This window comes from Podarcis muralis, chromosome 9, assembly GCF_964188315.1.
Source record: "Podarcis muralis chromosome 9, rPodMur119.hap1.1, whole genome shotgun sequence".
Taxonomy (NCBI): domain Eukaryota; kingdom Metazoa; phylum Chordata; class Lepidosauria; order Squamata; family Lacertidae; genus Podarcis; species Podarcis muralis.
In genome coordinates this window covers 76,469,624-76,496,530 of record NC_135663.1, presented here as the reverse complement: position 1 = coordinate 76,496,530, position 26,907 = coordinate 76,469,624, and the positions used below count along the sequence as shown (strand labels likewise).

Below are 26,907 nucleotides of genomic sequence, written 5' to 3'. Positions count from 1 at the left end.
CGGGTCATGTGGCCAGCGTGACAAAGCCGCTTCTGGCAAACCAGAGCAGCACACGGAAACACCGTTTACCTTCCCGCCGGAGTGGTACCTATTTATCTACTTGCACTTGACGTGCTTTCGAACTGCTAGGTTGGCAGGAGCAGGGATCGAGCAACGGGAGCTCACCCCGTTGCAGGGATTCAAACCGCCAACCTTCTGATTGGCAAGCCCTAGGCTCTGTGGTTTAACCCACAGCGCCACCCGCGTCTGAATAATAATAATAGTCCCATTCTATTCTGCTTTGGTCAGACCACACCTGGCGTCCTGTGTCCAGTTCTGACCACCACAGTTTAAAAAGGATATTGACATGCTGGAATGTGTGCAGAGGAGGGCAACCAAGATGACCAAGCCTTATGAGGAACAATAGAGGGAGTTGGGGATGTTCGGCCTTGAAAAGAGGAGACTCAGAGGAGAAAGGAGAGTCATCTTCAAATATCAAAGAGGAGGATGGAGCAAGCTGGTTTTCTGCTGCTCTGGAGGGCAGAACCCAAACCAGTGGATTCAAATTGCAAGGAAGGGGATTCCGACTAAAGCTTAGGAAGAACTTCCTGGCAATAAGAGATGTTTGACAATGGACCAGATTCACTCAGTCCTCAGAAGGCGGTGGACTCTACTTCCTTGGAGGTTTTTAAGCAGAGATTGGATGACCATCTGTCAGGGATGCTTTCGCTGTGATTCCTCATTGAGCCTTGGGGTCCCTTCTGATTCTACAACCCCGTGATTCCCTTCCCAAGGCCGACTCTAATTGAGGTGCCCTCAGTTTACAAGGTGTGTGGGAAAGACAATTTGGCTCTTGGGGGGGGGGACAATAATCTGCTTTCCCCCCCCCTGAAATCTAAACCACTTAGCTCAAGAAGATTTGAGTTTCTGAATGTTTCCTATTCAGAGCCTTACAGTGGAAGGAGGAGAGTGAGTGTTTGGCAACAGAATCATAATCCAAACGATTGGCACAGAGGTCTTTGTTTTAAGAAAGAAAGCTCTATTTAAAAATAAATAAATAATCGATAGAAGCCCAAATCTGCACTCGGATTTTAGGCTTTAGCCCAATCCACAACGCTGGGATAAGGAGTCGGAACAGAACGTTCCTTCTTATTCCACTTCCGATTTTTGTGCAGATCTCCAGCTGGGATCCTGCAACAACCTTGTGTAGTGACAGACCCACTCCTCTCCCCACGATAATTAGCACCTCTGCAACTGCGATCACAAAGGCTGGCGAGGCATATGGGAATTATGCAAGGCATTTTTAAATAGGTTGCAGAAGTCGGGTGCTTCTTTAAAAATATAAGAAGTGTGCTGAGGATGTTGCAGAAACTGTCTGAAGTTGCAGCATCCGTTCGCTGAGTCTTTTCTCGGTTAGCGGAAGCAAAAGCATACCCTGACTGTCAGTGGCAAAGAGAGAGGTCACCAGCAGAGCTTCACTCAAAGTAGATCTAATATAAATGCAATGAATAAATATATCACGGGTGTCTTTGCTACATATCACAGCCTGCATCTTGGTGGGTAGCCTTTCACAATATGGTTTTGCTTCCTGCAGGAAGATGCTGGAACAACCAGCTATGAGCCTCTTCCTGAATCACTGCCTTGCCAACCCACCGTGGTGCCAGTCCTTGCCCACTGACTGTAGCGTCAGATAGTGACTTGAATGTGTGAATGAGACATCGCAGATTAATCAGCGCAGATGGTAGCCTTTCTGGAGGGGCTCAGAATTCAGAGAACGTGGTTTGCATGCAGAAGATCACCAGTTCAATCCCCAGTATCTCCATGCAGGGCCAGGAAAGAATCATGTGCTAGTTAGTGGAGAGTCTCATTGGAGAGACAGTGTGGTATAGTGGTTAGAGTGTCAGACTAGGACCTGGAAGAGGCCAGGGTTCAAATCACCCACTTGGTGCCAGTCACTGCCTTTCAGCCTAACTTGCCTTGCAGAGTTGTTATGCGGATTGAGAGAGCCTTGTATGCTACACTGAGCTCATTGTGCAGCAGAGTGGGTTATAAATGCAATAAATTATAATTATACTAATTCTAAACAGGCAAATGTTTTTTTCCAGTGGTGGCTCCTCAACTGGGAACCCAAGGAGGTTCAGCTGGCACCATCATTGCATATCTTTAGGTGCCAGAAAAAAACATTCCCTTTTAATCAGACCTTTGGCTTTTAAGTGTCTTATCACCTGTTTGCATGGGCGGGGTATTTTACTGTAGGTTTTTTAAAAAAAAAATAAAAAATGAATTGTCAATAATAATAATAATAATAATAATAATAATAATAATAATAATTTATTATTTATACCCCAACCATCGGGCTGGGTTTCCCCAGCCGCTCTGGGTGGCTTCCAACAGAATATTAAAATACAATATTCCGTCTGACATTAAAAGCTTCCCTAAAGAGGGCTGCCTTCAGATGTCTTCTAAAAGTCTGGTAGTTGTTTTTCTCTTTGACATCTGGTGGGAGGGCGTTCCACAGGGAGGGCACCACTACCAAGAAGGCCCTCTGCCTGGTTCCCTGTAACTTGGCTTCTCACAGTGAGGGAACCGCCAGAAGGCCCTCGGCGCTGGACCTCAGTGTCCGGGGAGAACGATGGGGGTGGAGACGCGCCTTTTAGATACCCCAGCCTTGCCTCCATGCTGGTTTTAATGATTCCCTGAAAAATGGGGTGAAGCAGAGCTCTGGCTGAGCACACCTGAGAGAGAGCCAGGATGGAAATGGACTGAGCTTTTGGGTGTGCTTCCTCCTGTTTTCTCTCTCAGCAGCACCACTGGCTTGTTTTGCCCTTTTGAAAAGATGCAGCTCCTACCATATTATCCCCAATCAAAGCACATTTGCCACGTTGCAATTGAAGGGCAAGCCTCCCTAAAACATTTCCTCTACAGCACTAGAGACATCTGGCCAGGCAGCCTGTACAATTGGTGGTCTTCTCCTTTAATTCAAAGAGCCTTTTTACTTGAACCACGTTCCCTGGAGACCATATTTTCTGGTCCTCAAGGGAGTAACTGGAGAATCCTGTATGGTCTCTGCCCCAGCCCCCTTTGCTTTTTAATTTATTCTTCATCTCGTCCTCCTTCCTTGCCCTGATTTCCCAGGTGGTGTCTGCCATCAAATATCTCTTGGATGAATTGCTTGCATTTTCTCTCTGGCCCCAGATAGCTTGTCACGTTGGTACTCCATGGCTCAAGCTCAGACTCAGACTGGCTCCTGGGTTGCGGTAGCCCTTGGCAAAGTGTTTTCCTGATGGTGCAAATGGCCACTTTGATTTTCCACAATTCCCACAATGCAGCGCTGGCCCTGGGGCATTGCAGGGGCTTAAAGGGTTGCTTGATCCTACAGCCACTGGGTGTGCCCACAGCCAGGAGCCCAGGGCAGGCATCAGGGCAGAGAAAGCTGGATGCCCCCGCAGCTGTCGAAGGGTGCCAGTTTCCTATACCAGGCCTGCTATAAACCTAAGCAGTACTTGAGCCAATGATGGCCAAGTACCTAACAAGAATGTGCAGCAGAGGTGATTTTTGGAGCTGTCAGTTAATTCATTTTCCAAGTAATTAACTATTCATTTTGCAAATTGCAAAACTGCACATGTTTGTCATGTTCATAATTAATGGCTTTTACAGGTGTGCACCTAATATTCTTTTAATGTGCAAAGCGGCCTCTTACATTTTTGCAACTGCCCCTTTAGCTATGTGAAAATTGAGTCGAACCGATGGATTGATTGAGACCTTTGTACAGTGGTGCCCCGCAAGACGAATGCCTCGCAAGACGAAAAACTCGCTAGACGAAAGGGTTTTCCGATTTTTTAGTCGTTCCGCAAGACAAATTTCCCTATGGGCTTGCTTCGCAAGACAAAATGTCTTGCGAGTTCTTGCGAGTTTGTTTCCTTTTTCTTAAAGCCGCTAAGCCGTTAATAGCCGCTAAGCCGCTAATAGCCGTGCTTCGCAAGACGAAAAAACCGCAAGACGAAGAGACTCGCGGAACAGATTAATTTCGTCTTGCGAGGCACCATTATACCTTTTCAACAGGGGCATTTTGGGGTGGAAGTGGGGTGTTTCCAAGGCCCAGTTACTGAACAATGTATTAAAAGCCAAATCAGAGTGAGGGCAATGCTTTCTCCCATTACTCTGAATGGGCAATCATTTTCACAGCCCTGCGGAACAACTGCCCAATTGGAGATGTGTTTTGCAGCCCCGGCTTTGGTGTGGCCTGGCTTTCAAGACCACCCTGGCTGGCTGGCAAGCTGAATTTGGCTTAGTAAATGGCCATTGTGCCAGCCTGAGTCTTCTGTGCTAAGCTGAGCCCCAGATCCTTGCCCCTTTCCCTAAACACACACACACTTAAAAAAAGGAAGAATACATAGTTTACGTGGTGGGCTGGGCATGCTGTGAAATGCAGATGTTTCTGCAAATGTTCTCCACCCCCTATCCTAAATTTTCTCTGGAACTTCCATACATATAAATTAGCAAATTTGTGCTATGAAGCTGTACCCCAAATCCTTTAAGTACGCAGCAAGGTTCCTACTTTCCCCCTATATTTCAAATGCTGTCTGTTAAGAACCGTAGACCTGTAGATTTGGAAGGGACCCAAAGGGTCATCTAAGTCTTGCCCCCCCCCAAAAAAAAATCAGGAATCACAGCTAAGAGAGCATAGTCTAATTTGGAGATGTGGTCACATTCACACAATACATTTAAAACACTCTAGTACTACTAAAACAGTCATGGGTGCTGGGAACTCTAGCTCTGTTGGGTGAACACCCTTTATAAACTATAGTTCCCAGAATTCTTGGTGGTGGTGGGGGGGAGCTATGCCAATTGAAGTGGCATTAGAGCACTTTCATTGGGGGGGGGGCAGATGCGACCTTGCACCAAAAATTCATGCGGAATAATCAGTCTTTTGTGTCTGTTTTAAGCTGCCGGGGAGTGGCTATTACGAAGACTATCTGAAGAATATCCTGGCAAAAAGGACGCCAAATAAGAGGTAAAGCCTCACACACCCAGCCTGCCTTTCATTCAGCAAAACCGCATCCCAAAATCTGGAGATGAATGGGAACTGAAATGGGGGTGGGTGGGCAAGTTGGCCCCAGAATATCCCTGTATCTTGTTTCATCTTTTTTGGAAACTGATTTTAGGGTTGTTGTTGTTTTGTTGTTGTTGTTTTAAAAACAACAACACACCAAGCCATGAGTAAATTTTATGACATAAATAAAAATAAGAATAATGTGGCTCTATCTGGTCCAAGCCACGCTCCTTGCTGGCCCCAATCCACACCCTCCTCTAGTGCTTATTCCCTCCCAGAGAGCTTGACCTATGATCACATGTCTGGGTTGGCTGGATGGAGCCATGAGCATAGAAACCTCTGGCTTTTGCAGGCTGGACAGTAGTCTATTATACCAAGGCAACACCAGCTCCACACACTTTTTAAATAAATTAATCAATACAGTGGTACCTCGGGTTACAGACGCTTCAGGTTACAGATGCTTCAGGTTACAGACTCTGCTAACCCAGAAATAGTACCTCAGGTTAAGAGCTTTGCTTCAGGATGAGAACAGAAATCGTGCTCTGGCGGCAGTGGGAGGCCGTATTAGCTAAAGTAGTGGTGCCTCAGGTTAAGAACAGTTTCAGGTTAAGAACGGACCTCCAGAACGAATTAAGTTCTTAACCCAAGGTACCGCTGCATGAAGCAAGAAAGGCGAATTAAAGACAACACATTATTAGGTTAATAACAACAGACACACAACAAGCAGGTATGATAAAAATAGAAGGCTGAATATAATCTTAAACTTAGAGTAAAATAAAGTCCATTAGTGTCATGGGTGGAATGGATCACATATTGTTGTATCAATCAAATCCATTGATAAGCAAATGGAGGGGGGGCGTTCTTTGTTCTTCCCTATTGGCATAAGTAGTAAAATCAAAGCAGACATCTGGAAATCTATCCTTTTTACATTATCTGTTGGAACTGTGTGGTTTGTTGGTTACCTTTCCTACTAAATCAAGCTCCCAAACTTTGGAACTGCCACATCCACTTTTTGATAGGTTTGAGAAAAAATATTGGTTTGCTTATAGTTCATAGGTAGGTAGGTAGGTAGGTAGGTAGGTAGGTACATACATACATACAGGTGGTACCTTAGGTTACAGACGCTTCAGGTTACAGACTCTGCTAACCCAGAAATAGTACCTCGGGTTAAGAACTTTGCTTCAGGATGAGAACAGAAATCGCGCAGTGGCGGCGCGGAGGCAGCGGGAGGCCCCATTAGCTAAAGTGGTACCTCAGGTTAAGAACAGTTTCAGGTTAAGAACGGACCTCCAGAATGAATTAAGTTCTTAACCCGAGGTACCACTGTAGATTAGATAGATTAGATAGATTAGATAGATTAGATAGATGATAGATAGATGATAGATAGATAGATAGATAGATAGATAGATAGATAGATAGATAGATGATAGATAGATAGATAGATAGATAGATGATAGATAGATAGATAGATAGATAGATAGATAGATAGATAGATAGATGAGTAAAAAATATAGCTTGGCTGGAGGCATGCTAGCTTGCTTAAGCCCAGCAAAAGTTGTAGATTAGGCATTGCGGCCCTCAGCCTGAAAAGGGTCCCCTGGCCCTGTCCTCGTGTCTTGGCGGGTTTGTGTGTGTGCCTCTTCTTCTCTGCCTGAGCCAAACTTTCTTTCTGTCCCTCTAGCATCAGCAGAGCCAAGCCAAGCCTGCTGTCAAGGATCCGCTCCTATTTCTGCTCATTCCTCTACACACCTCAGGAAGGTACTGCATGCACAGATCTTTCAAAAGGCTCCATTGTTGCTTCGGCTTGTTCTTAAATCCTCCACCCGCAAAAGAGGCTGCAGGTGCACAAAACAGGTGGAGAAATGGAGGCAAATGAAAGCCACCGTGGGTGCTTCTTCTTGAAGCGGTCCTGGCAACCAGGGATTATGAAGGCAACACGATTCCGTCAAGGGATGCTGCCAGTGTCGCAATGATAGCTTGATAAAGCCAAATCAGAGTGAGAGTATTGCTTTCTGCCCTCACTCTAAATGGACAAACGTTTTCATCCCAATTTGCAGCCCTACGGAGCAATCAGGCGGAGGAAGGGGGTGCGGTAGGGGCGGTCCGCCCCAGGTGTCACCACTGAGGGGGGTGACAAAATGTCGGGCAGCACTCACCACAGGGCCTGCAGCTCGCCTGAGCCACGTGTCTCTCTTGGGAGTGATGCGGTGGCTTGGGCACCTGCAGGCTCCGCACTGCCTCAAAAGGTCCACCCACCGCCTCCCCCTCAGCTATAGGGTGGCTGAGTGGGAGGAGGCAGGCAGACTCCTAGGAGCGTCCTGCCTCCTGGCTCACCCCACCCCATTGGGAAAAATGACTATCATTCCTGGCAGACCACCCTACTTAACTAATAAGCTGAATTTGGCTTAAAAGGTAAAGGGACCCCTGACCATTAGGTCCAGTTGTGACCGATTCTGGGGTTGCGGCACTCATCTCGCTTTACTGGTGGAGGGAGCCGGCGTACAGCTTCCGGGTCATGTGGCCAGCATGACTAAGCCGCTTCTGGCGAACCAGAGCAGCGCACGGAAACGCCGTTTACCTTCCTGCCGGAGCGGTACCTATTTATCTACTTGAACTTGACGTGCTTTCGAACTGCTAGGTTGGCAGGAGCAGGGACTGAGCAACGGGAGCTCAGCCCGTCGCAGGGATTCGAACCGCTGACCTTCTGATCGGCGAGTCCTAGGCTCTGTGGTTTAACCCACAGTGCCACCCATGTCCCTGAATTTGGCTTAGGAAGCAGCAATTGTACATGTGTTTTTGTGGCTGTTGGATTTCTTTGTGGGTTCTTGGGACACATCTCTTGATTATATACTTCAGTTGTTTGGACCAAAGCTTCTCCCTCTCTCTCTCTCTCTCTCTCTCTCTCTCTCTCTCTCTCTCACACACACACACACACACACACACACACAATTGTGTTTTCACCCATTTCCTTTAAGCTACTCTACATCCATGGCATAGACTGCATTTCTGCATTCCATTTATGTTTAACTCTCAACCTCTTTTACATTTCCTTCTTTGCACCATATAAACCTGACAACTTAAGTCTCAAGTTCCATGCAACCAGTGGAGCGGACTCTGACCCACCAATGCTTCTTTCGTTAATAACATCGGAAAATTTTATGGAACTGTTGGGTGCTACCCATGTGTGATTATGATTTTTTTGTTTGGAATTGCAGGCTTCCAAATCCCTCTGAAGCTGGTTCTCTCCCTCGCCACATCTGTGATTGCTGTCTATCAGGTAAGAACCTAAGAACCCACGGCCTATCCAGCCCAGGATTCTGTTCTCATGGGTGCCCACAAGTGGAATAGCGCTCTATTGCACATGTCTCCCAACAACTGGTACCCAGAGACATAAGAGCATCAGAAGAGGCTGCTGGGTCAGGCCAGTGGTCCATCTAGTCCAGCATCCTGTTCTCTCACTGGCCAGCCAGGTGAACCATCTCTTGGTTTACAGGTGGCCCTCCTCCTCCTGGCTGTCTTCGTCCCCAGCATCCAGATAGTAAGGTCTGGGATGACCAAGGAGCTGACTGCACTCTTCATCCAGTTTGGTTTAGTCCCCTCTGAAAATCCCGCTGGGATCCCTGGAGACAAAGAGTTAGCCACCCTCAAGCACTACATCTGGTCGCTAGAAGGTGAGTCTTTGGGGCCCTGGTCTTGTTGACAATGTCCCTTTCTCCCCCTGATAAGAGCAAACTCTGGAGCTGGAAGGGGTCCCGTCCAGTGGCGTAGCGTGGGGGGTGCCAGGGGTGCCGGCCGCACCGGGCGCAACATCTGGGGGGCGTGAGTCCAGAGGGCCCAGCTGCGTCATGCCCTCGGCCCACCCCTATTGTCAGAGCGGCCGGCCAGCCTCCGCCTGCTCCTACCTTGCCCACCCGAGGACTGCGGCAGCGCCCGCCCCCGTGGCCACCTACCCCCGCCTCGCCCATTGGCTCGCCTCCCTCGGCCCCGCCTCTCTCCGATGGCCACGGGGGGTGTCCTGCTCAGCGCCGGCGCCTTTTTTCAGGAGGTAGGGAGGCTGGACGGGGAGGTGGGGTCGGAAGCGGGCAGAGAAGGAGGGGAGCTCGTAGCCAAAAGGGCTGCGCCAGCCGGCAAAGGACCAGGGAAAGTTTGGAGAGGAGAAACGCACCGCCATGATTTCCCGGTGGAAGCGGCAGGATTAGGGATGGCGAAGCGTAATTACGCACGAATTTCGCTGGGTGAGAGCTTCGGGGATCGATCGGCGGAAATGGGAATCAATTGGAATATGAGAAAGAGAGAGAGAGAGGGACCATCATTCATAGGCATAGATTTGTAGGGTTGGAAGCAACATCTGGGGGTTAGGGTTAGGGGGTGCAAATCCACGGGTTAGGGGGCGCAAATTACTTGCCTTGCCCCGGGTGCCGACAACCCATGCTACGCCACTGGTCCCGTCTAGTCCAACCTTCCAATGCAGGAATCACAACTGAAGCATCCCTGAGAAATGGCTCTGAAGAACTAAAGAAACACAAGGATATAAGAGTGCCCAGCCCTGGCTGCTCCCCCTGCCCACATTTTTATTTTTCAATTGTTTCCCACCCTGCCGCCCAAAAAATAACGAAACTGTAGGAACAAGAACTGGGTCACAAGCCCAGTTATGCAATAAGGTCTCCACATGAATGCAGTCTAGTCTTTTGTATTTATCTTGGAGCATATCTCTAAGCACATTACTGATCAATATATCCTCTCCAGAGCTGGTTGGCCCCCTAACTGAGAAGCTAAAAATAATGATAATAAATGTTGAGCCAGCATTTTAGTCATTGTCCCCATAATTCAATTGAAGTGACCTTTCCCCTTTCCCAAGTTTGCTGAGCTATCAAAATGTCAATTAACAGATACATAATGAATTCAGCTTAGTGCCAAGATCTTTTAAATCTCCCAGAATTCTCTGCACAGGATTTGGTTTTTTCTGGATTGGCCTTTCTTCCAATTTCGTTCTAAACCATGGATGTAGCCATGATTTAGGGGGGGGGGGCTTTATGTGTGTGGGGGGGTAGAACTTCAGCTAGTTAAGTATTTTGTATTGATCTACTTGATTTAGGGGGGCAGCTGCCCATGCACTAAACATTGGGTTTTCCCCCAAGAAAGGAGTGGGAGAAGGGGAAAAGCACATGGGCCTCTGCATTCTAGGCATGGGAAAAGCAGGAATGTAGATGAGCACTCTGAGAACCAAAATTCCCCAAGCCTTCCATCCTTAGTCGTGGTCATGGCATTATTGTCCTCAAATTGGACTGTTGCTACAAGTCGAAAGGATGGTTAGCGCGTTCCCCGATTACTACCTGGGTATCTTTCCTCTGATGAAGAGGGCAAGTTCCAAACACTGGGATGCTGATATGGCTGTGTAGTTATCAAGTTGACGTGCTTCAATGTTTCTCCAAATGTTTTTCTTTTATTTTTTGAAATCCTAAGTTCCTAGCCCTCACGCTGTGTGTGCAGAGACCTTTCTGAAGTTCAGAGGGAATGGATTCTGGATGTAGGGAAACGTTGCAGACAGGATCAGGGTCTGTGGTCAAAGTTTCCTAATCTGAGGGGCGTCTTATGGCATGCAAACATCCTTGTCATTGTGGGGTCCATTGGGGGTTTCCTTTATGCGGATTCGCCCACTTTCCCTGCTTTATTTCTGGGCCATTTGCCAGCAAGCTAAAAGCAGCGCTCAATGCCAAGAAGGATTGAGTGGGGAGTGAAATGCAGGCAGGAGTTTCACCCCGCAGATGGTAGTGCAGTGCTCACAAAGGCTTGCGGGGGGGGGGGTGGTAGGATCCTGCATTTGGCACAGAGAGGATGGGGTGGAAAAGATGCTGCATGGAGGAGGGGAAGGGGGAGTGCATAGCCGATGACAGGCTGACTGACAGGCAGGCAGACAGCCAGACAAATAGGCTGCTGCCTGTCTTGTCATCTCTCCCATCTCTGTCATCTCTTGTCATCTGCAGAATGGCAGAAGCACACCTGAACCAAGGGAATGCAGGTGAGAGTCAGGGAGCACATTTGCACCAAGATACCACTTTAAGCAACCCCCCCCCCCGCTTCCCCCAAAGAATTAGGGGAGCTGTACTTTGTGAAGGGTGCTGCTGAGAGTTGCTAGAAGGTCCCGATTCACCTCCCAGAGCTGCAATTCCCAGAGTTTCCTTGGGAAAAGAGGGACTGGTTGTGAAACCACTCCTGTTTTTTGCAGTCTGCTTCGTCTCCTCCCTGGTCGTCTCCTGCCTGCTGACTTTCTGTATGCTGATGAAGTCCATGGGGAAGCACAGGTGAGCCTTGTCCTTCTGGACTCCACCGGGGGCAGGGAAGGGAGGTCCATCAGGGCAAACGGGGCTCTGCCCCACCCAAATCAGGCTGCCCCAAGCCAGCCCCCTCCTGCTTCTCTTAACTGGCAAGAGATATGGCATGGCATTCCCTTCGCCTTCCTCCTGCTCCGTTTCACTTTAAGTGCTCCAGCTGAAAACCCCAATCTAGCATTGCATCAAGCCACTTCCGCTGTTGTTCTCATCCCTGCTTTGAGAACAAATGCCTTCACTTGGCATCCACCATCCTAAAAGTCCTTCATTCACAATGAGGGGTTGATCTATGGAAGCCCTTCCCCCGGGAGGGAGGGATGGCCACTAAGGTGGATGGCTTTAGAAGAGGATTGGACAAATTTATGGAGGAAGAGAGGTCTTTCCATGGCTACTGCGATACCATGATAGCTGTGCTCTGCCTCCACACTGGGAATCTACAAAAGTGCAAATGCAACACACTGGCTAATAACTGTTAGTAAATATATAATCAGCATGATGTCATTCAAAATAAACGAATAAGCCACTTCAAAATAATATATATATATATCATGCAACACATCTCACAAAATATACAAGTGACTGCAAGTTGTTATGTGTATGAGTCAGTCAAAGGTTCAAGCAACCTTTATTGTTGGAACGCCAAACTGTCTCTCAAAGGAAGACGTCTCAGCAGCTACATTATCCAGTGAGCACTGATCCACTAGTATGATCTTCACTAGTATGTATATTTCATTGATAATTATTCGCTGATGAAGACTTTATTTCGAAACAGTTGAACTATTCCGGATGCACTGTCCTTTTGAGACTTTGGAGAAACGTCTTCCTTTGAGACTTGTGTGAGACGTCTTCCTTTGAGAGACGGGTTGGCGTTCCTCACTATTCATTGGTTGTTTGAACCTTTGTTTGACTCTGATACACATAACAACTTGTATATTTTGTGAGATGTGTTGTATGAGATATATATAATTTTGAAGTGGCTTATTCGTATATTTTGAATGGCATCATACCGATTCTATATTTACTAACAGTTATTAGCCAGCACGTTGCGTTTGCATTTTTGTAGATTGTCACATTTTGCAACACAGGGGATTGTGTTTGTTTCCAGCTTCTGAATACCAGTTGCTGGAAACCACAGGAGGGGTTTCTGCAGGCGTAGATGAGGAGCCCCCTTTGGCCTGGTCCAGCAGGCTCTCCCTACGTTTTCATCTATCCTCCTTAGGTGCTCTCACATTCCACTTGACTGCATCTCCCCCCTCCCCCCCCCACCCCGGTTTCTCCCTCTCCGTTTTCAGGACCAACCTCCAGCGCCTGTACCAAGGGGCAGTCACAGACGTCTTCTATTGCTCTCGCAAGCTTCAGCCTTCACAGCAGGCTCTGGTGTGCTGGATGTTCTTTGCCAGCTTCCAAACTGCATTTGCCTGCTTAGGTAAACAATATGCTGATTTGCACCTTTTGTGTAAGGATTGGGGCGGAGGTGCTGGCGTGTTAGAGAAAGGTGCTCCCGAGCGATTTGTGAAAAACAGAGGATAACTGCGATGGAAACTAATGCAATAAAACCTGCAACAAAGGGTCATCTCGTCCAGCCCACATGGTGCTCTAACCCATAGCCCTGAGATTAAGAGTCTCATGCTAGGGCAACTGAGTGGTCCTGTTCCACTGGGGAAGGACTTTAGGCAAAGACCAGTACAGTCATACCTCTTGTTAAGTTTGCTTCAGGTTAAATCTTTTCAGGTTGCGTTCCGCAGCGACCCGGAAGTACCAGAAAGGGTTACTTCCGGGTTTCGCTGCATGCGCAGATGCTCAAAATGACATCACAGGCATGCGCAGAAGCAGCAAATCGCGACCCGCGCATGCGCAGATGCAGGTTGCGTTCTGCTCATGTTGCGAACGGGGCTCCGGAACAGATCCTGTTTGCAACCAGAGATACCACTGTATGTGTGATTACTCCGAAATGTTGCTAAGACAGCCCACCCACCTTGGGCGGCCCTCAGACCCACAGCGCTATTGGGCAGGAGGAGGGGCATTCAGTGCTCTGGTAAGCTCCAGGCTAGAGGAGTGTGTGTGATGTCCTTTGTGTTTTTATCCTGTGAACGGCCCCTTGATCTTTGGCAGAATATGAATTTAATGGCGGATGGTGATGACAATCCCTCCTTTCCACCCCAACTTCAGCCTCTTTGAAAGCAGGGGCGTACAAGGGGGGCGCAGGGGGCGGTCCACCCCAGGCACTATTCGGGAGTGACAAGATGGCCCAATGGCCCCCCCAGCCGTAGAGCGGCCAAGGGCAAACGTGCAGTTAGTATGAGCGCCGCTCACATGGCATCTGTACGGGCTGCCTCTCACATGACGACCGTACAGGCTGCCATGCATGCGCAGTGTGTTCAGACGTTGCACATGCGCCGCTAGGCGGTTTGCCCCGCTCCTTGGAGTCCCGCACCAGGTGCCAGAGAGGGTTCCTCCACCACTGTTTGGAAGGGGAAGCAGGGAAGTCGGTCCTCCAACTGAGGCTGTGGAAACCGCTGTCTGAAACCCAGAAGAGCCACTGCCTGGATGGTCTGTCCAGCCTGTCCACACTGGCAGCTTCCTCTGTTGTGATGGTGTGTTCTTGCCCCTGTTCCAGGTCTGCTCATCCAGCACATCGTCTTCTTCGTCTGCACTGTGATTTTCACTTTCTTTGTGGTCATCCCCCTGCAATCTGGCAGCAACATGCTCCTCTTTAAAATCATGGAGAACATGTGGTAAGAGTTCTACAAGCCTAATGGGCGACATAGGTAAAGGTAAAGAGACCCCTGACCATTAGGTCCAGTCGTGGCCAACTCTGGGGTTGCGGCACTCATCTCGCTTTACTGGCTGAGAGAGCCGGCGTACAGCTTCTGGGTCATGTGGCCGGCATGACTAAGCCGCTTCTGGTGAACCAGAGCAGCGCACGGAAATGCCATTTTACCTTCATGCCGGAGCGGTACCTATTTATCTACTTGCACTTTGACGTGCTTTCGAACTGCTAGGTGGGCAGGAACAGGGACCGAGCAACGGGAGGTCAACTTGTCCAACTGCAGCATCCCAAAAACATGACTCTCCAGGCTCTGCGTAAGCCCCCAGTTTAAATGCCGCACCACAACCCAAGGCAGGCCCTTTGCACTTGAGTACAGTGGTGCCTCGCAAGACGAAATTAATTCGTTCTGCAAGTTTTTTCGTCTTGCGAATTTTTTGTCTTGCGAAGCACGGTTTCAAAAGAAGTTTTGGAAAAGCTTCAAAAATCACCAAAGTCTTCAAAAACCTCAAAAAAGGCTACCACACCATGTGCAACTGCACCTCTTCAAGCAATGCACCCTGGGTATTAACGGTTTTAAGAAAAAGGAAACAAACTTGCAAGACGTTTCCGTCTTGCAAAGCAAGCCCATAGGGAAAATCGTCTTGCAAAGCAGCTCAAAAAACAAAAAACCCTTTTGTCTAGCGAGTTTTTCGTCTTGCGAGGCATTCGTCTTGCGAGGTACCACTGTACTAAGAAAAGAATTCCCATTGTTATGTACTGAGTTGAATAGGATCCAAAATGCAGCAGTCTGATTGGTCCTAGAACAATAGGATTCAGAATGCAGCAGTCTGATTGGTCCTAGAACAATAGGATCCAGAATGCAGCAGTCTGATTGGTCCGCAGGAGCCACCCAATCCAGCTCTAGGTGGAAGTGAATCCGCAACCTGATTGGCCTACAGGAGAATCCCTGAATTAGCCAATCACATGGGGCCCATTGTGTAAATAACGTATATAAATCAGACATTTCGGGGGAACTTCCATTCCTCGCTACTATCAGCTGAATAAAGAGCATGAAATCCACACTCGACTCCCGAATATATTTCACCCAACCACTGAAATCTTTGATTTACAGAAGATGTCTAGATCACTGAGCATTATTCATCTGGAAAGCTTCTAAGACTGAAGATTCCTCTTCACCCTTGCAATTTCACAGATCCCTTGAGTGGAACCATGGCTATTGCACCAGTTTAAAACTGTCGTGCAAATACTATACCCTGAGCAAAACTGGCCACTTCTGATTTGCTTTCTTTGTCTAGGCCTTTCTGGTTGACCTTGGTGCTGGCTGTGGTTGCACAGAACCTGCTGACTCACTACTATTTTCTGGAGCGTGGCCGCCTCCCTAGGGAGCTGACCAACAGGTGACTATGGAAGTTGTTCATCCCAGCTAGAGCATGAGAGAGCAGCACCCCACTGTCTCTTGGATTGCCTCTTGCAACGCCTGTGCTTGTTAACATCTCAGGGTCCAGATGATGGAATATGGACCACAGCCGTGATGTAGGCAGTGACCACATGTGCAATACACATGTGCAGTATCATATCACTTTAAAAAATCATGGCTCCCCCCCCAAAGAATCCTGGGAAATGTAGTCTGTTAAGAGTGCTAGGAGTTGTCTGGAGACCCCTAGTCCCCTCACAGATTTACAGTTCCCAGAGTGTTTGAACAATCAGTCTGGGAACTATATAACTCTGGGAACTATAGGTCTAGGGGGGAAGGATTTCTTAGGAACTCTCAGCAACTTTAACAAAATACAGCTCCCAGGATTGCCATGGCTGTGGTGTGAATCTGCTTTAAATGTTTAGCGTGGATATGGCCAATGAGTTGCGTTCCAGAATCAGAATGGGAAGAGTGAATTGGTTTGATTGAGCCTCTAAACCAGTTTATGGTTGCCCAGAGGTTAGAGGCATAAGAAGGCACTATTTTCCCTTCCACTCACTTTTTGTCATGTGAAACACCATTTCCGTTCAGCTGCAGTTCGTCTTCCACCAAAAATGACATGATTGGCCTCTCTGTGAACTGTGGCAAAATTGTGTAACTGACACAACTTAGGTAACTTACACTGTCGTGACATTCTTCCCCCCTGTTTCAGTGTAAAGGAAACACAATCCAGGGCAGAGGGGGTAGTCACAATCAATTATGTATTGATTTGTGGACCGAAAGCAACAAGAGTGACTTCCAATTCTATGCCCTGGGTTGAGCTCTGTTTTGGACATGGGATGAATCAGTGAACATCATCAGCTTCTGCTCCCATTTCCATTTCCACCAGAATTCTCGGGGGAAGGCGTGGCGGGCGGGAATCATGAACGGAAGAAGCTCCTGCAAGGCTATGCAGGTGCCGTTTGTGCAAAAATAATAATCTGTCTGCACTCTTTCCACTTTTCCCCTCTGGGAAGACGGGCGCTGTACATTGTGACCTTCTTGCTGTTCCCCATCAATGTGCTCGTGGGGGTCTTGGCAGGAGTCTGGAGGATGGTGGGGTCTGCGCTGTACAATGTCGTCCACTTCTGCCGGCTGGATGTGAGCATGCTAGGCCACGGCGTGGAAGTCTTTGATCCAGGTCAGCGGAATGCAAGTGGTTTGATCCCCTTTTTGTTTTCCTCGTCTGCTTTCTTTCCTTCTGTCCTGCATTGCATGCTCTTTCTGGCTTTGTTGTTGTTGTTTAGTCATTTAGTCGTGTCCGACTCTTCGTGACCCCATGGACCAGAGCACACCAGGCACCTCTGTCCTCCACTACTTCCCGCAGTTTGGTCAATCTCATGCTGGTAACCTCGAAAACACTATCCAACCATCTCATCCTCTGTCGCCCCCTTCTCCTTGTGCCCTCCATCTTTCCCAGCATCAGTGTCTTCTCCAGGGAGTCTTCTCTTCTCATGAGGTGGCCAAAGTACTGGAGCCTCAGCTGCACGATCTGTCCTTCCAGTGAGCACTCAGGGCTGATTTCCTTAAGAATGGATGCGTTTGATCTTCTTGCAGTCCATGGGACTCTCAAGAGTCTTCTCCAGCACCATAATTCAAAAGCATCAATTCTTCGGCGATCAGCCTTCTTTATGGTCCAGCTTTTTCTGGCTATTTGTACCTAATTCAGGAAGTTGAGATGGGCTGTGGAAGCTCACTTACAACAGCATGCTTTGCGCTTTAAAATACAGATGGGATGGATTTCCCCTTCATCCCTGAGGGCACTTCCAGACTTTCAGGATAGGATTCAACCGTGTGCTGGCAATACAGTCATACCTCGGGTTACAGACGCTTCGGGTTGCGTTTTTTCGGGTTATGGACCTGCCGAAACCTGGAAGTACCAGAATGGGTTACTTCCGGGTTTCGGGGGTCGCGCATGCGCAGAAGCACTAACTTGCGCTTTGCACATGCGCAGAAGCGCCGAATCGCAACCTGTGTGTGCGCAGATGCACCACTGTGGGTTGCGAACATGCATCCCGCACGGATCACATTTGCAACCCGAGCGCCCGCTGTATTGCATTGTACAATTAAAGTTTATTTAGCAGTCCTGCACAATAAGACCCACCTCCACCCCCTGACTTAAAAAATCGTGTTATTAAATGCAAAATCAAGCATAGGCAATATCACAGAAAATGAGTTAGAAATATTGAAAACCTCCAGTGATTTTGGGGTTGCCTGGAACAGTCTTCTGCAGCAAACAAAGGCACCTGGTCAACAGGAATGTTTTCAACTGCCTGGTCCTCCCCCTGCCCCTCCCTCCTCTTCCCCCTCCAGGCTACCGGACATATTGTCATTACTTGAAGATTGAGGTCAGCCAATCGCACCCTGTGATGAAAGCCTTCTGCTTCCTGCTCCTCCAGGTGGGCACAAAGGGACCCCAGCCAAGAGATGTGGAAGAAGGTGAGCACTCTCAGTCCCGGTCCCCCATCCAGCCTCATCATCACAAAATGGATGCAGATAACATCCAGCTTCTTGCTCACTCGCCCGCTTGCTCTGTCATTTGTGGCCAGTCAGGGAGATGATTTTCCACCGTCATGTATGGAAAGATCACTTTTCTGTCTCTCTGTATAGATTCTCATGGGAAACACGGGGGGGGGGGGGGACAGAGGGAGGGGCGGAGCCAGCTGTGGGTTTGCTTCCTTGCTCCAAAGGCCTTCTGGTGAGTACAGGTTGGGAGGACAGATCTGTGAAAGGACGAGTGACTTTGGCATCCACGTTGTTTTTGTCTGATGCACCCACGCCCCAGAGGAGAGAAGCGCTGTGTTCAAATGATGCCCGATGTGGTGCATGAGCACTAGAGGGGCACCGTAATTTATTTATTTTAAAGCTTTGTTTATAACCAAGCATAAATATTTAAGGTTCCAAGGGTGTGTGATATTGTTCCATGCCAGCCCAATCTCTGAGCTGAGTGAGCTTCCAGGGATATCAGGTGAGTTTACCTGTGATTCCTTGCAGATATAATAATAATAATAATTAATAATAATAATAATAATAATAACAACAACAACAATAATAATAATAAATATTGTTTATTTACACATATATGCAACCTGAGCCTTGATGGAGGAGCTCCCAGCTAGGGCTGGGTGATATCTGCTTTTCAACATCATGATATATCTGCAGCTAGATATCGTGGTATACTGATATATTGCAATGTCTGAAATATATCTTGGCTGCTGCTTCCTCCCCACTGCCCAGCCCTACAGCTGAGTGAGCCCCCTTACTACTCCAGCCTGTGCCAGGAGGAGGGGCAGGGGCGGTGCTTCCTCAAAGGTGCACACACCCAGGCAGACCGAGCCCAAGGAGGTGCTCACCCACAACCTACTCAGGCTCCATCCACCTGCCTGCCTCTGCCTTCACCTGATTGATTGGGTGGGCTGTCTCTTTCCTCCCAGTCGGTCACTCCAGGAGTGACCAACCAGGAGGAATAGGCAGCTGCCTGCCTGGGAAAAGGCAGAGGCGTAGGCAGGCAGGCAGGCAGAGCCTGAGAAGGTTCTGGGCAAGTACCTTCCCAGGCTCCATCTGCCTGCCTGCCTTCCTACACCTTTGCGTTCAAGGGAAGAGTGAACACTTTTGAGATGGGACATTTTTAAAGCAGCACTTAAGCTATAAATTTAAGGTTTGCAGAATGCAGCCCTGATCCCTTCCACTCTGGCTAGTGATGATAAATGGGAAACCAGGGCAGATTTGCCCCTCCTTAGCTGAGTGCAAGGTCCCCCCTCGATGGTGGACTGGCCCTTGAGACTCCCTCTGGCCTCCCCAGGGAAAGTGTGTGTGGGTTCCTAGATCTTCACAGTGGCCCTTTTGTTGGCAGGAGTCAAGCTCATGAAGACCAGGGCGTGTTCATCGAAAGGGTCCAAGGGCAAGCGCAGCCGTGCGCGGTGGTTCTTAGCCTACACCTTGCTCAACAACCCCTCCCTCCTGCCTTACCGAAAGGGGGCTCTCTCGGACTCCACCGCCAACGGGATGCAGGCCAACCCGGCAAAACCTTAGCCACCCAGGACAAAGCTTCTTGGGAATGATGGACTCCGCCAGTTGAGAAGAATGAATCCCCTGTGCCTTCTTCACCACCCCAATCCCTGTGTTGTCCTTCTCCCATGCACTCCATGTGCCTCTCCCATAGTTTCCTCAAGAGGCTGCAGCCTACTTGCCCTGAGGCTACAGCCTTTCCTTCCAGGGCCAAAGATGGGACAGAAGTGGTGTTGGCTCAGAGTGGGGGCAAGCGGTCTTCCTGGGCATCTTTCTCCCATGGACAAACGAGTGTGCAGCTCCTAAATACGAGGGGGGGGGGCCACGTTAAATGTTTCATAGAACCATAGAATTGTAGAGTTGGAAGGAATGCAGGAATCTCAGCTAAAGCATCCATGACAGATGGCCATCCAACCTCTGCTTAACCTCCAATGAAGGAAAGTCCACCACCTCCCAAAGGAGACCGTTCCACTGTTGAACAGCTCTTACTGTCAGAAAGTTCTTCCTGGTGTTTAGTCAGAATCTCCTTTCTTGTAACTTGAATCCATTGGTTCGAATCCTACCCTCCAGAGCAGGAGAAAGCAAGATTGCTCCAACTTCCATGTGACAGGCCTTGAGATATTGGAAGGTGGCTATCATATCTCCAGTCTCCTCTTTTCCAGGCTAAACATACCCCGCTCCTTCAACCTCTCCTCATAAGGCTTGTTTTCCACACTCTTGGTTGCCCTCCTCTGCATACATTCCAGGTTGTCGACATCCTTCTTAAATTGTGGTGCACAGAATTGGACACAGCATTTCACTCTCCAAGATGATGTCTTGGAGAGTGATGTCTTGGAGAGTGATGTCTTGGAGAGGGGATTGTCAGATATCCTCCTAAGGTTCCCCTGCAAATCTTTCTGCTTAGCAATCCCCTGCTCTTGAGGAAGGCAATGTGCTGTTATTTACTCTGCAACACACACACCCTGGTGCCGTTGCCTCCCCTTCTATTCTCCTTGAGGACTAACCACTTCTCACCCTTTTCGTTAAGCCACTCCTCAGGCCTTGTGTCGTGGAAGCTGGCAAGGTCAACTCCCAGAGCCTGCTAAGGTAGGACAGATCATAGTATAAAGAGAGTTGGACTCTCTGGTAAGAACAATAAACAAAATGTCATGGTTACACTCCAGTGAAGGCCTGGTTTGTCTATCAATGTTTGTGCGTTCCTTCCTGGTAGGTCCGGTTCTGAAATTCAATTTATGGGCAAACGGGCTGGATCCACACATCTATGGCCAATGTGCAGATCAGATGGGGAAGAAATTTGATTTCATTTGCAGTTCCAGGTGAACCAACCAAATTCATACTTGGGTACAAAACTGAAAGGCAGCCCTCCTTCAGAAGCAGCACTTCTCCAAATTTTGCAATGCAATTCACCAACAGAGTAATGTGTACAAAAGTGAGTATACAGTGGGGGAAGTGTGCATCAGAACCTACACATAATGGAAATTGCATTCAAACATCCAGTATATATGGGGAAATTGCTTTGCAAAAAGTTTGTATATTAGGGGAAATTGCATATAAAAATGTGTATAGCAGGAGAAATTCATGCAACAATGCAGATGGATTTTCATGAGAGTTTTTAAAAAAGAAACATTGCAAAGTGAGATGTGGAATATAGAGAACAGAACCTAAGAGCGGGAAAAGGAGAAACTGAGAAAAACTGAAATTGTCAGGTTAGCCCTAGATTTTGGAATTTTGTATTACAATCTGTAGCATAAAACTTAACAGTATGTGTTCCAAAGGCATCCTTTAGGATAATTTAGAAATATGCATATTGAAATAATAATAATAATAATAATAATAATAATAATAATAATAATAATAATAATAATAATTTATTATTTATACCCCGCCCATCTGGCTGAGTTTCCCCAGCCACTCTGGGCGGCTCCCAATCAGTGTTAAAAACAGTACAGCGTTACATATTAAAAACTTCCCTGAACAGGGCTGCCTTAAGATGTCTTCTGAATATCAGGTAATTATTTATCTCTTTGACATCTAATGGGAGGGCGTTCCACAGGGCGGGCGCCACTACCGAGAAGGCCCTCTGTCTGGTTCCCTGTAGCCTCACTTCTCGCAATGAGGGAACCGCCAGAAGGCCCTCGGCGCTGGATCTCAGTGTCCGGGCTGAATGATGGGGGTGGAGACGCTCCTTCAGGTATACAGGACCGAGGCCGTTTAGGGCTTTAAAGGTCAGCACCAACACTTTGAATCGTGCTCGGAAACGTACTGGGAGCCAATGCAGGTCTCTCAGAACCGGTGTTATATGGTCCCGGCGGCCACTCCCAGTCACCAGTCTAGCTGCCGCATTCTGGATTAATTGCAGTTTCCGGGTCACCTTCAAAGGTAGCCCCACGTAGAGCGCGTTGCAGTAGTCCAAGCGTGAGATAACTAGAGCATGCACCACTCTGGCGAGACAGTTCGCGGGCAGGTAGGGTCTTAGCCTGCGTACCAGGTGGAGCTGGTAGACAGCTGCCCTGGACACAGAGTTAACCTGCGCCTCCATGGACAGCTGTGAGTCCAAAATGACTCCCAGGCTACGCACCTGGTCCTTTAGGGGCACAGTTACCCCATTCAAGACCAGGGAATCCCCCACACCAACCCGCTCCCTGTCCCCCAAAAACAGTACTTCTGTCTTGTCAGGATTCAACCTCAGTCTGTTAGCCACCATCCATCCTCCAACCGCCTCCAGGCACTCACACAGGACCTTCACCGCCTTCACTGGTTCTGATTTAAAGGAGAGGTAGAGCTGGGTGTCATCTGCGTACTGATGAACACCCAGTCCAAACCCCCTGATGATCTCTCCCAGCGGCTTCATATAGATATTAAAAAGCATGGGGGAGAGGACAGAACCCTGAGGCACCCCACAAGTGAGAGCCCAGGGGTCTGAGCACTCATCCCCCACCACCACTTTCCAGGAGGAAGGAGCGGAACCACTGTATGACAGTGCCCCCAGCTCCCAGCCCCTCTAGACGGTCCAGAAGGATGTTATGGTCGATGGTGTCAAAGGCCGCTGAGAGATCCAGCAGAACTAGGAAACAGCTCTCACCTTTGTCCCTAGCCCGCCGGAGATCATCAACCAGCGCGACCAAGGCAGTTTCAGTCCCATGGTGAGACCTGAATCCCGATTGGAAGGGATCCAAATGGTCCGTTTCCTCCAGGCGTGCTTGGAGTTGTTCAGCAACCACCCGCTCAATCACCTTGCCCAAGAATGGCAGATTTGAAACTGGGCGATAGTTGGCCAAATTGGCCGGGTCTAAAGATGTTTTTTTTAAGAAGCGGTTTAATGACCGCCTCTTTCAGCGGGTCTGGGAAGGCTCCCTCACAGAGGGAAGCATTCACCACCCCGCAGAGCCCATCGCCCAGCCCTTCCCGGCTCGCTTTTATCAGCCAGGATGGGCAAGGATCAAGGAGACAGGTGGTCGGTTTCACTTTTCCAAGCAGCCTGTCCACATCCCCGGAGGTAACAGACTGGAATTGATCCCATGTAACAGGACCAGACAGAACTCTAGCACTCTCCCACCCTGGCCCTGCTCCCACGGTGGAGTCTACCTCCTTCTGAATCTGAGCGATTTTATCTGCAAAAAACTTTGCAAAAGCATTGCAGGAGATCTTGGGGTCCCTACCAGGCCCTGGTGGTACAGGTGGTTCCGATAGATTGCGAACCACCTGAAAAAGTCTCCTGCTGCTGTTTTCTGCAGATGCTATGGAGGCGCCGAAGAAGGCCGAAGAAGAAGAAATAAAATGTGTGTTTAATTAACATATTTTGTGATGAAAATATATACCTATCTAGTCTGTCCAGCGGAATAAGTATTTAAATGCATCCATCCTCCATGTGAGCAGTCATGTGAGGCAAATGGTAGGTGATCCTAATGACGTGACCTCAACCATATTCCCATCATCATCATCATCATCATCATCATCAGTTTATTCAATCCTATATCCAGAGATGAAACCAAAGCTACTTCTCAAGCTCATTAATTTGGGTTCGGTTGTGTGGCCTTTTCCATAAAACAATCCACAATTAAAAGAATTAAAAGGGATATATCAAGTGTTGTGGGGAGGTCATGTCGCGCTCCTTCTGGGCTAATTGTCCACCTTTGGTCCCCACCCTGCACACAGCTCTCCCCTATGTCTCCTAGAAGCTGTCCGCAGGCAACAGTGGCCACTATCCCAGGAGCAGCTTTGAATGGCTAGCTAAACCAGGTGAAGGCATCCAATTGGTCTCAAACCCTTGGTGACTTAGGGACTTCCCCTGCATGCAAAGACAGGCTCTGGCGCATTGAGCAGACAAGGCCAAGAATGGGTCCAATGGTCAAGAAGGCGGTTTTTGCCCGTGCTGTAGAGGGAAGTGAGGGTCAGATGGGGCTCATCAACCTGGGAAGGTGGTCTATCTAGGAGAAGGAAAATTCTGGTGCTAAAACTCCGCAGCCTTGTGGAATATCTTCAGGAAAAGAAAAAGCTCAGGAGTAAACCCTACACAAATCTGGAGTCCCCAAGACGATTGGGTGGCGCCTTGTACACCTCCTTTCAGCAACTCCTACAGCCAAGCTGATGCCAAACATATTGGTCTGCTATCCTTTGGACCACATCGGTGAGGCCAAGAGGGAGGTCCCATCATCTGGGCAGCCCAGGACCTCCATACACCACCCAGCCTTGTGCCCCAAAGAGGTCACTGCCAATGTAGTGGCTTGACTTCAGCCCCGCACTCTATTGTCTCTCGAGACAGACGGCTGCCAACTTAAGGAAGCAGGAAATTGAACTGGGCCCGTTTGCCCTGAATTCGGTTTCATGGGATGTCCATGAAATCTGGTGTTATGAGAGAGAGAGGAAAACCTCTTCCCTATCCACATTCTCTATGCCATGCTTAATTTTATAAACTTTCCGTCGTATCGCCTCTTCCTCACCTTTTCTGTAAGCTAAGAAGTCGCAAGCGCTGCAACCATTCCTCACAGGGGAGTCGCTCCCTCCTCTTGATGGTTTTGGTGATCATTTTAGACTCCAGCTGGGGCTTTGCTCTGCTGCTTAATTGGCTGCTGGTTAATCCACCCGTTCCAGGATGATGCCTGAGCAGTGAGCGGAGCTGTACATTTGGCCAGGTTCCATGTTTATGAATATGATGCAGCCTTGATATTGCCAATAACCAGAATTGTGATGCAACCAGCACCTGTCAGCCGCTGAGCAATTTACCTTGTTGTGACAAAACAAACATACTCAATCCAAATGGTTTGCTTTGCTGCCAAAGGGAACAGAATATTCTGCAGATTTACCATCTCTCCTCGGAGAATGACGGCTATCACCTGATTATAAAGAATCCTTAAGTTGATTAAGCTTCACTCTATTTAATCAAGCAATTAAATCTGCATGAATTTGCTTTAAGCTGCACAATTTAGCTTTGAACAAAAAACAACAACATTGGTTTTAGGTATTCTGTGTATGCAGCCAACAACTGCGAATTGTCTTACAGTCAATTCTTCCTGCAGTGGTGGAGTGTATGTCAACGCTGCCAGGGGCAGGCAGGATGCCCACTCTCCTCACTGGCAGAGCTGCCAGGCTGGGCGCAAGCATGCCACAGCCTCTCTCTGCCCCCAGGTCAGCTTTGGCCCGGGGATGGAGCTACTGCTGGCGACATTGGGCCGTTGCACGAAGAAGCCATCTCTGCAGTTCCTTTGCGTGCCAGAGCCAGGCTCCGACGAGGGAGCCTGTTGTGGGGGCACCTGGTTGCGCCCCCTGAAAAAATGTACCCCCCAGGCCCCCACACACTACGCCACCACCTTCCTGAGAGTTGTTAGGAGCTACAATTCCCAGTACGCTTAACAAACTACAGCTGCCATGATTTGGGGGCAAAAACCATGATACAAGGCAGTCGCTGATTCCTTAACACTCCGAATTTGTCATCTTATCTCTGTTTCCCTTTTTTGAGGGGGCTGTTTATCTAGACATTGTGACTGGGGCAGCTGCTGATTTATCACTGCTTTGAGACTGTGCACAAATGTGTTTTAAGGCATATTATATTTGTTTCAGCTGCCTTATGAGGACTCAAAGGTGGCCTGGAAATGTCTGAAGAAATAGATAACCCTCAGCGCCATTCTCTACAGCAGGGATGCGGAAACCTGTGGCTGTCCATACATGGTTGGACTCCGGCTCCCATCAGCCCCAGCCAGAAAGCCCAAAGGCCAGGGATGGTGGGAGTTGTAGTCCAAGAGCACCTGGGGGGTGGGCACCACGTTGAGGAAGCCTATTGTTCCAACATGCCTATCAATTCTCCAAATCTCATGTGTGGGCCAGGCCAGGATTCTTCCTAAGCTGCGGAAGGATACTCAGGGCAGAGAACCTCTGGCCCTCCTGGCGTTTAGGGACTGCAGCTCCCATAATCCAGGGGCAAAACTAGGCTTTATTTCACCAGTTTGGCACCCCATGTGCATTTGTGTACACATTCACACATGCTGGTGCCCCTCTGGAGGCTTCACCTGGGGCAAAACCCCACCCCAGTGGCAACAGCACTGCATAATCCCTAACCTTTGGCTGTTTGGAGGACATCACATTCGGGATCACATTCATCCAGTGCTTTACCAACCGCACTGGCTCCCGGTGAAGTACAGGGTCAGGTTTAAGGTGCTGGTTTTGACCTTTAAAGCCCTATGCGGGCTAGGACCCACGTACCTACGGGACTGCCTCTCCTGGTATGCCCCATGGATGCCTCCAAAATGACAACACTTTGGAGGTCCCAAGTAGCAAGGTGGTTAGATTGGTCTCAACTAGGGCAGGGCCTTTTCAGTACTGGCCCCGACTTGGTGGAACGCTCTGTCACAAGAGACTAGGGCTCTGCGGGACTTGACATCTTTCCACAGGGCCTGCAAGACAGAGCTGTTCCGCCTGGCCTTTGGTTTGGACTCAGTCTGACCCTTATGTTTCCCATCGCTTTGATCTATGGGCTACTTTTAAAATGAGGCTGCATTTTAAATTGCATTTTAACCTGTATTTTAAATTGGGTTTTTTTCTCCCCTATTATGTTTTTACTGTAATTTTACTGGTGTTAGCTTCCCTGAGCCCAGCCCTGGCCGGGGAGGGCAGGGTATAAATAAAATTTTTTATTATTATATGAACGTTAGTAGAGCCTGCTGCATCAGGCTAATGACCCACCTAGTCCAACATCCTGTCCTCACAGGGGCCGGGAGCTCTCTCCTCCATGAATTTGTCTAATTCTCTTTTAAAGCCATCCAGGTTGGTGGCAAAGTCTCTGCAGCAAGGCGTCCCACAGTTTAACTCTGCACTGTGTGAA

At 48.6% G+C, this 26,907-nt stretch overlaps 1 protein-coding gene across 2 annotated transcripts in view; it reads left to right on the top strand.

Moving 5' to 3' along the window:
• The window catches only part of STRA6 (signaling receptor and transporter of retinol STRA6), a 49,530-nt gene extending 28,783 nt beyond the window's left edge, over nucleotides 1-20,747 (top strand). For both annotated transcript variants that reach the window (XM_077934455.1, XM_077934456.1), the window contains 11 exons: nucleotides 4,926-4,993; nucleotides 6,714-6,790; nucleotides 8,248-8,309; nucleotides 8,526-8,703; nucleotides 11,259-11,334; nucleotides 12,654-12,787; nucleotides 13,979-14,096; nucleotides 15,427-15,528; nucleotides 16,562-16,725; nucleotides 17,898-18,023; nucleotides 19,438-20,747. In XM_077934455.1, the coding sequence (XP_077790581.1) occupies nucleotides 4,926-4,993; nucleotides 6,714-6,790; nucleotides 8,248-8,309; nucleotides 8,526-8,703; nucleotides 11,259-11,334; nucleotides 12,654-12,787; nucleotides 13,979-14,096; nucleotides 15,427-15,528; nucleotides 16,562-16,725; nucleotides 17,898-18,023; nucleotides 19,438-19,616 (1,284 nt within the window). In that variant the 3' untranslated portion in view covers nucleotides 19,617-20,747. The remainder of the gene's footprint in view (nucleotides 1-4,925; nucleotides 4,994-6,713; nucleotides 6,791-8,247; nucleotides 8,310-8,525; nucleotides 8,704-11,258; nucleotides 11,335-12,653; nucleotides 12,788-13,978; nucleotides 14,097-15,426; nucleotides 15,529-16,561; nucleotides 16,726-17,897; nucleotides 18,024-19,437) is intronic.
• The last annotated feature ends 6,160 nt before the right edge of the window (nucleotides 20,748-26,907 follow it).